At 35.7% G+C, this 10,525-nt stretch overlaps 1 protein-coding gene across 5 annotated transcripts in view; it reads left to right on the top strand.

Annotated features, from left to right (window-relative positions):
• The window catches only part of fat3a (FAT atypical cadherin 3a), a 211,446-nt gene that overhangs the window by 131,367 nt on the left and 69,554 nt on the right, over positions 1 to 10,525 (top strand). For 3 of the 5 annotated variants that reach the window (XM_067450195.1, XM_067450197.1, XM_067450194.1), the window contains 4 exons: positions 341 to 402; positions 1,364 to 1,681; positions 6,075 to 6,288; positions 9,457 to 9,525. In XM_067450195.1, the coding sequence (XP_067306296.1) occupies positions 341 to 402; positions 1,364 to 1,681; positions 6,075 to 6,288; positions 9,457 to 9,525 (663 nt within the window). The remainder of the gene's footprint in view (positions 1 to 340; positions 403 to 1,363; positions 1,682 to 6,074; positions 6,289 to 9,456; positions 9,526 to 10,525) is intronic. The other 2 variants (XM_067450198.1, XM_067450196.1) reach the window with 1 other exon arrangement.

The raw sequence follows: 10,525 nt of genomic DNA, 5'->3' as shown, positions 1-10,525 counted from the left end.
CACCCTGGATCCTTCACTGTAAACCAATATTTTGTCAAACTCTAAACGTTTACTCATTACATTTTTGCACCCGGGAATAATCAACACAAGTCAACAACGTTATGACTAAAAGTTTGCTTAAAAATATTTTCTACTAAAGCAAGACGATATTTGACTATATTAGTGAAGAGTATCCATATCAAACTGGTGGGAGTGGCCTTGGACAACAACATGCTAAGTGCATTATGGGTACTGAAATTAAACCAGTGTCGTTGCTTGTAGTTACAGACTGTGCAAGGGGTTGAGTCAAAGAAAAAAATTCCAAAGCGCCTGCTAAAATGAGTGATTTTGTATTTTGCAGGTCTGATTACGACAACCTCTCGGAAGCTGGACCGCGAACAACAGGCTGAACACGTACTGGAGGTGAGACACACTCATGCTAACCCATGTTCACACATATACTTTCACACAAACACACATCAGGTGTGAGAGCTGCGATCCATGCTAATTTGCACTACCTCCAAATTGCAGATCAATTTTGTGAGGGGCGGGAGAATAACAACAATTTTCACTTCATATAAACGCAAGATTACCGACGTGTTCTGACTATATCCTATATTCTGACTGCCTGTTTGAAATTCAAAATGTTTCACTCTGTTGGTCTATTTGCATATGTTAGTGTGTGAACGATTTGGACTGTGTGTTTGTAATAAATGCGATTTTGTGCCGATATTTTGAGAACAAACTTGTCACTCACGTTGTTGCCCGTTCACCGTGTGATCCCTTGACACCCATAACATTACACAGACCAAACGCCCCTTTAATTTATTACAACCCCCCTCTTTTTTCTCATTTATTGCTCACTCGCTCATTCTCTTTCTCTCTCAGACAGACAGATTGAATTTGTACAGGCGTGGCATAGCCGTCTGTATCTCTGAAAGGAAATGAATAAAGTGAATTAAATTAATCGTTCTGTTGTTGCTGCTGAGATGGATGGCGCGCACCATGTCTTTTGTTTTTAATTATATAATTTCAATGTTCCTTCATAGTTCGTCACAGTCTCCTGATTGGCCGGCAGCCATGTGTGGCCGTGCTGATTGGTGGATGAGCGATGGGCATGTTTGCTAATGAAAAAGAAAAATGGATAGAATGTCAGAAACAGGAAATGAGAGAAAAGCCGAACATGACTCATCACACCACTCTACAGAGTGAAAAATTATGTTGACACATTAAGACGCATAAAGAATCTCTTTTCTACTTTCCTGTCCATTTATAATCTATTTTTACCATGGATTCCACACTTTTGGACAGTAGTGTAATTGCAGAGTTTTGAATGCAAATGTGAGTTTGGTCTCTATGGTCACGGCTGTGGTTTTGTGTCCAGGTGACTGTATCTGATGGTGGTACTTCTCCCAGGCACACCACAGTGTGGGTGGTGATCCAAGTGCTGGATGTTAACGACAACAAACCAACATTTCCAGAAAAGGTGTACCAGGTCCGTTTACCCGAGCGCACCCGTAAGCAGCGGGGCGCTCCTATATACCGTGTCTTCGCCTATGACCAAGACCAGGGAGCCAACGCTGACCTCTCCTACAGTATCGTTGATGGCAACGAGGACGGGAAATTTGTAATCGACGCCAAAACCGGCGTGGTTTCATCACCCAAGAAACAGTTCACAGCCGGAACCTATGATATTCTTACCGTAAGTCACCTTTGACCTTATAAAAGAAGTTAAACTCATATGTAACGCATGTGACTATCCTATGTGACAAAAACATTTTATGCAAATAAAAAATAATAAAATAAGATGCGATACGATAAGACTTTACGATACAATACAATAAGATACGATACGATACAATAACATAATATAAGATATGATAAGATACAATTAGATAAGATGCAATACAATTCGATAAGATACCATTAGATAAGATATGATACGATACGATAATATACGATAATATACAATATGATACAATACGTTAAGATACAATACGATAAGATGAAATACAAAACTACAAGATGCAATAAAATACTATAGTATATGACACGATACGATAGGATAGGATATGATACAATAAGATATGATTTAATATGATATGATAAGCTACAATATGATAAGATACGATACAATCAGATAAGATACAATGCGATAATATACGATACAGTATGATAATATACAATACAATACGATAGTATTACACGATAATATATGATGCAATTAGATAAGATACAATGCGATAAGATGCGATTTGATAATATATTTTATAAAACTTTGCAGCATGGGTGGTAGGGCCTTTTCATCGGCAGCTCCGAGGCTGTGGAATGCCCTGCCGGACTACCTGAGGGCCCCACAGACTATTGATGTTTTTAAACGAAACCTTAAAACATATCTTTTTACACAAGCTTTCGAATAAATGTGTTTTATAGGTTTTATTGTGTTATATGTATATATATATATATATATATATATATATATATATATATATATATATATATATATATATATATATATATATATGTATGTGTATGTATATATATATATATATATATATATATATATATATATATATATATATATATATATATATTATTTTTATTTTTTTTTAATTTATTTATTTATTTATTTATTTATTTTATTTTTTTTAAAGTGGCTATTTACTACCACTTGGTGTTTTGTAGCACTTTGAGATTGTAAAAATGTAAAGTGCTTTACAAATAAAATTCATTATTATTATTATTATTATTATATGATACAGTATGATAATATACGATACAATACGATACGATAGTATTACACGATAAGACACGATACGACAAGATAAGATACAATGCGATTAGATACGATTCAATACGATAAGATGCAAATCGATAAGGTAAGATGCAATCCGGTAATATCCGATACAATATAAGATAAGATAAGATACAATACGATACGATAAGATACAATACAATACTATAGTGTAAAACATGATAGGATATAGGCATGTGCCGATATAAATTTTTCATGTTGCGATTAATTGCAAAACTTTTATCACGGTATACGATATTATCACGATATTGAAATAAGTGTTGTCATAGCATAACATCTTTAAGAACTATTTTTGTAATAACAAAAATAACTGAATGTTTAAATACAATAATACAATGCACCAAAAATATTTACAGCTCTGGAAAAAATTAAGAGAAATCAATGTTAAGTGGTCTCTTAATTTTTTCCAGAGCTGTAAAAGTAAAAAAAAATAACAGATTAAAGTGCAAAAGAATTAGGCTATAAAGAACAACAGGTAACAAATTAAAAATAAGGTCTCATTATTTAATGCATTAACTAAGATTGAGCAATAGCTACATTTGGAACAGAAAGTATAATGTTTTTGGTAATGTTAGTTAAGAAATACTGATCATTATAGTTTTATTTTAGGTCCATTAAAAAATTATTTTGATTTTGATTTTAATGTTATTAAACAGTAACTAAGAAATTAACATTACTTAGAATAATTAATTCTTTATAAGTATTTTTCATTGTCAGTTTGGTAATAATGAATTAACATGTTAACTAATGAAGTCGTATGTTTTTTGAACAAATAATCCCAAAAATTCTAATCATTAGGGCATGTTGCAGTCCAGATTAAAACATAATGTTTAAGTTTGAAAATAAATAGCCTATTTAAGTCTTTAAGTATTTTGTGCTGTGATGAACAACATTGAGATTACAAAAACGAATGGCTGTTTTAAAAACTTCTTCACTAGCGGTTGCTTTTGTTTGCGGGGTTTCCGGGGTAACCGCAGCATTCTGCCGGTCCATCAGCGCCCTCTGCTGTCACTTAGCGGCACTTCATTCAGCTCGTCTCCTTCTTCCGTTCAGCCATGTGCAAACGCACGTTGGGCTTGTTTACATCTGAACACGTTTTTTCCCCTTTGACACAGAATAGCGGTGTTGAGGATTTATACGATTGATGGGCAAAGTATTCTTAAGTGCATTATAAAAAAATTTATATTTGTTAATAAATTATTATTTACGCACGATAACAATATCATGCATATCCATTATCATAAAATATTGCATTACCGAAAATCGCCACATGCCTAATAGGATAAATTATGATAAAATACGAGATAAAAAATATATGATAGGACACAATAAAATAGAATACTATAGCATTACACGATACGATAAGATATAAAACAATACGATACGATTAGATATGATACAATGACATAATATATGATACAATATGATAATATACGATACGATATAATACAATAGTATTACACGATAAGATACTATACGACAAGATAAGATGCAATACGACAAGACATGATACAATACGGTAATATACAATACGATACAATATAAGATATGATATGATGAGATAAAATACAATACTATAGTATAGTATAAGACATGATAGGATACAATACGATAAAATACAAATAAATAAAAAAAATAGGATACGATATGTAAGGGATAATGTACACCCAGCCGGTTGTTATCGCAGAATAAACCCCGTCCCCGACAGAGTGATCAGGACCCCGACACGAAGCGGAGCATCACTCTGAAGGGGTTTATTCTGCGATAACAACCGGCTGGGTGTACATTATCCCGCTTATTACACGGCTACTAGTCTCAAATAAATAATTATTAGACACAAAATATTGTCTTGAGATTAAATATTTTATTAGCTCTTACGCAAAGCGTCCGCGAAGAAAAACAGTTCCAACCTGCTTTAAGCCTTTATCTATTGCTGAAGATTTGCCATATGCCCTTGCTAAATGTTGAAAATGAATGCTGAAAGGGTTAGTTCACCCAAAAATTAAACCAAGCCTATGATTTACTCACCCTCAAGTTATCGTGGGTGTATATGACATTCTTCTTTCAGACAAATACAATCGGAGTTATATTTAAAAAGTCCAGGCTAACCAAGCAGTAGTTGTAGTTGTGTTTGAAGTCCATAAAAAATGCAGCTGTCCGTCAAATAACGTGCTCCACACGGCTCCGATGGGTTAATAGAGCCTTCTGATTCGAATCGATGCGTTTGTGTAAGAAAAATATCTATATTAAAAACGTTATAAAGGAAACCTGCCTTGAAGTCTTCCATTGTAACCCACGGCTGTTTAAGCCACAAGATGGCGCCAGCGTTAAGCATAGAAGTAGTACCGGTCAGGATAACTCGTAGTACCCGGATGAGCGGGTGTTATCTGGAAATAATATACCGCTGGAATGCGCGATTGACCAATCAGAATCAAGTATTTCACAGAGCCGTGTAATAAGATAAAATACTATAGTATATGACACAATAGGATACGATTAGATACAGTAAGATACGATACGATACAATACGATAAGAAATGATACGATAAGATATAATGTTATAGGATATGATACGATACGATAATATATCATATTATAGGACAAGATAAGATACGATATAAGATATGATATTATAATATACGATACAATATCATATTATAGAAACGATAGGATACGTTAAGACACCATATGATGCAATAAGAAGAAACAATACAATACGATGAGATAATACAATACGATATATGATATTATAACATGCGATAAGATACGATATGATGATTTATTATGATTGATTATGAAGTTTATTATGATTGATAAGCTTGACTAGCAGATGGGCTTGGTTTTGTCTTGGAAGACTATCTTGTTCATGCTGGTTAGAGCTGTTAGACCAGAACCAAACTCCATAAACTAGCCTGACCACCTTAAAATGTTTTTTTTATTATTATTATTATTATTATTATTATTTAACTGGAATTATATAAATGATCTCATGTAAGGACGAGAAATAGTTTCACCACATTTAAACTGAAATGTGAACTCTTGGAAAATAATTTCCAGGTCTTGTGAAACTCCCTTGGCGCATATAGCAGCTCAATTCTCTTAATGAGGGAGTTGACATTTTCAATTTATTCTTCTTGTAACAGGTTTGTTCTTTTGTTTGCATTCAGTACAAAGGTCAATACTGATGCATTTTTCCATTTTTAGTTCAGTCTTCCACTTTAGTTCAGTTCTTTTAATGCTCACTTGCTTTGTGTTCCTGTCTTTTTGCACCTGACCCCAGGTGAAGGCAGTGGATAATGGGCGTCCTCAGCGCTGGGCTACTGCTCGTTTGCACATCGAGTGGATTCGCCGCCCGCCGCCCAGCCCCGTGCCACTCGCTTTCGATGAGCAGCTTTACAATTTCACCGTCATGGAAACTGACAAAGTGGCGGACATAGTTGGAGTGGTGTCCGCCCAACAGCAAGGCTCCGCCTCCTTGTGGTTTGACATCACAGGTGAGTGGATGGATGGAAAATTTAGGTGACTTTAGTTACAGGATATGAAAGTGGATTTTTAGTATGTACTAAAGTTAAACGGTTAGTTCATCCTAAAATGAAAATTAAGTCATCGTTTACTCACCCTATTGTTGTGCTAATGCCATATGCCCTTTTTTCTTTTTTACAAAGGTCTCGCTCATGCTTGTCCATATAATGAAGGGTGACCATATTTTGATTGCCCAAATCCAGGACATTTGACCTAGCAATGAGATACTCAAATGATACTCAAAGTTTACTCAAAGGTGCTTTATTCATTTCAATACATTTAAAGTATGCCCCCTCTGTATGGATAGAAAATGGTTAATTTACAAAATACTATACATAACCAAAATGTCTATGTTGTGGGAAAACAGGACGTTTGGTCACCCTAATATAATGGCAGTGATTAGCGACAGAATGATCCCATGCAACGCATGCTTTATACTCCGTGTTCACAGGGAATACGATAGGGTTTGGTTAAAAACAAACTGAAATATAATGTATTATTCAACGGAAATCCTGACCTTGGCTGTTGGTCTTCTGTGCACGGCTGCACGTTTGTGAGACTCTATTAGCGCCTCAGTTCACTCCGGCTCGCCCAGAAAAAACACACAAGTTGTGAGAAATCAAGACTAAGAAAAACGTGAAATGCAACCCATCTTCTCTGAGGTGAGTATATCTGTTATATAAGACGTTATCAACTTCACATCTGTCAACTGTCATTCTGACTGTCATCTCACAACCGGAGTTCTGATGATATTTGACTTAGTGAAGAAAGTACATGGATATTTTTGGGAGGATTTCTATGTGTTGTGTTTAACGCTGCAGCTGTACTAAACTTGATTTCTCGCAATGAGTGTTTTTTCTCTGTGCGATACAGTCTTCATTACGATGCAATTTTGCTTTGTGTTTTTAACAAAGTCCAAACCCTACCGTATACCCCCAGAACACTTGAAAAATACAGTACGATGCATCACATGGGACTATTCTGTGAGACTTTTGCGTGTTTATCCGGGTAGTTATTCACTGCTGTTATATGGACTAGCACGAGTAGGGCTAAATTTTTTGTTTTTTATCTCCTTTTTGGTCAGAAAAGGTAAGAAGGAAACTACACAAGGGTGAGAAAATGATGACTTAACTTTCATTTTAAGGTGAACTATCCCTTTAATCCTAAAACAAATAAGTATTATAATAAAGTAAATGTCAGGGATTGGGATTAGTTTTAAAAGGGATTGATCACTTAAAAATGAAAGTTAGCCCATGATTTACTTACCCTCAAGTCATCCTGGGTGTATGTGACATTCTTCTTTCAGATGAATGCAATCTGAGTTATATAAAAAAAAAATGTCCTGGCTCTTCCCAGCTTTATAATGCCAGTGAATGGCTGTTTCTGTTTTGAAGACCATAAAGTGCATCTATCCATCAATCATAACAGTGCTCCACACGGCTCCGGGAGATTAATAAAGGCCTTCTGAAGCAAAGCCATGCGTTTGTGTAAGAAAAATATCCACATTCAAAACGTTATAAAGCTAGCTTCCGCTAGACGGCCTTCTGGCAGAATAATGGATGGATGTACTTTTTGGGGCTTCAAATTTTGGGCTCCGATTTACCGCCATTATAAAGCTTAGAAGAGCCAGGACATCTTTTAATGTAACTCTGATTGTATTCATCTGAAAGTATAAAGTCATATACACCAAACATGACTTTGAGGGTGAGTAAATCATGGGGTAATCTTTGGATGAACTAACCCCTTGACATTGTTTAAAATTGTATTACCTTTTTAAATTTAAGATTGTGTGTTTTTAGAATTTTTTTTAAACTTTATAATCAGATTTTTTAAAACAAAATACAATAAATATACAGTATGTATGTGTATATATACTGTATTTTGTTTACATCTGATCTTAAAATACATCATTTATAATAACTTGGTATTTGATTCATTTAGATAAACTTATAACTTATAAATTATTTGGGCCATATATTTTCATATTACGCGTTAGAGTTGCTGGGAATGTTTGTGGTTCACTGCATGATCTGTGGCGTTGTACTGCTATCTTTTGCCATTCCACGGTCACCATGGCAATTGCTTGCCGCTGTCTGTATCTATGGTGATGTAAGGTTTGTATACACACAAACAAATGAATAAACATATATTAGGTAATAATTAATCTGCGGGGGGGGGGGTGATCTTTTTTATTTTATTAATTATATTATTTTATATTCAATTTAATATAAATGTATATAATATTATTATATTATATTAAAGGAAGTGTATGTAAGATTGTGGACAAAACTGGTACTGCAATCACTTATAAATGGAGCGGTGCATCCCTCTCCCCCTCCCCCTGACTCGAGGTTGCCAGATTGGCTGCAGGATTAGCAGGAACGTTTGTAGAGCAGCTGTGGTAACTAGAGCAGATCTGGCAACCCGGATGCCCAAACACTACTGACTTCCTGATTGGTCGATAGGTGGAGGGCGGAGCTTCAGGCCAAATTACAACATGTCAACATCAACATCAGTTGAGGGCTGCAACAACAACTTTTAAATGATAATATCCTGGCCGGACTACTGTTGTCAGTGATAGAAGTATTTGAAATGAACATGATTTCTTAATGTCTAGTGACATATCAGGGCCATTTTATGATTCATTGAAATACATATCTTACATACAGTTTCTTTAAGTATATTGTAATACATCAAATATCAGAAAGTGTGTTAATATTACTAATGTTTTACGATAATATTAATAAAGCTAAATGAACTTGAATTGCTAATAACACAATAATGTCGAGTGGTCATGTGACGTGTGCAGTTGTTGATATGGCAGGCAGTGGGAGAGTCAGATTGCAGCTCGCATGTCGTTTGGTGTTCAGATACCTTCTGTTTGCTTCAGCAGCACCTGCTCTGCACTCGTTCGCTGCTCTGCCTCTCTTTTTCTCCTCTTCTTCACTTTCATTTCTCTTATCCTTCGACTCTTTACTTCATTCTTTACTTCTCTCTCTTCCGTCCTCTCTTCCTCTGGCTCGCTCTCTCTCTCTCTCTCTCTCTCTCTCTCTCTCTCTCTCTCTCTCTCTCTCTCTCTCTCTCTCTCTCGCTCGCTCGCTCTCACTCTCTCTCTTTTTCTAAATGCTTCGTATGGGAAGGTCCCCGCTCTTTCCGTGAGATGTTCTATATACTCCAGACCGCTTGCGGCAGGAACTGTTCTACAGAAGGTATCTTTACCAGTTCAGCCGAACTCTTTTCTTCTTTTCTTTCTCGTAACTCTTCTTTCTCCGTCAGTTTTTCTTTCTGTGGTTTCTCACTTACTCTCTCTCTGCATATCCAGGGCTCGACGCTAAGGATATTTTGATTCAAATTTTTACTTTCCCTGCCACAACAAAGAAAAAAATAGTCAGGGATTTCATTGTTTATGTCATTCTAATAAATAAGGTTGCCACGACACCAATATTTTAGATGTCAGTGAACTATCAGTTGTCAATTTCAGTCTGCAGTCTGCCATTTCTGTTTCCTTTTTGTAGCAGATGGAGATATATCTTTGCGCAAAACGAAATCATTAAAGATATTCTTTTATTGGATGTACCAACGAATATAAGAGTCTCCGTTGTTGTTGCCGGAGTATCCGAAGCGCAAGCTGGGTTGCCAGGTTTTTGCAACAATTCAAACAATCAAACTAGCCCAATACCAAAACATTTAAATATAACACTCCAGTACAAAAGTTAGTGTTATGCTCTACACACAATTTCTACTAGAAAATAACTCTATATAAGTAATTATACACCATCTATTTTCATAAATAAAATCGTCTTACCTTAAGATTGACAACTGATGAACAAAATTCTTCAGTGGATCGTGGTGATCCTTTTTTAGAACTATTTGAATGAACTATTTACAGATTCATAGTCTTTTCGATGCTACTCTTCTCCTTGTCACACATGTTTGTAATGAACAAGGCCAGCATCTCTTTTGTTGGTTCAAACCGATGGCAGCGGATCCCATGTCTTTGCATGAAGGCTCGAATGCGAAGGATGTTCTCTAGAAAGGTGTCCTTCATTTTGTCTTTATCAAATTAATCTCAGAGAATGTGCGTTCAACCGCTGCATTGCTGAATGGCAATGCCAGCAGCGAAAGAGCAATTGACCCAAGTTAATAAAAATCTTGGTCTCCGGCAGGCCGCGTGCACACACAGATAAACACACACACACATACACTGGC

The sequence above is a fragment of the Pseudorasbora parva genome, chromosome 8 (assembly GCF_024679245.1).
Source record: "Pseudorasbora parva isolate DD20220531a chromosome 8, ASM2467924v1, whole genome shotgun sequence".
Taxonomy (NCBI): Eukaryota; Metazoa; Chordata; class Actinopteri; order Cypriniformes; family Gobionidae; genus Pseudorasbora; species Pseudorasbora parva.
The sequence above is the reverse complement of the archived record's forward strand: the minus strand, read 5'-3'. Positions and strand labels throughout refer to the sequence as shown.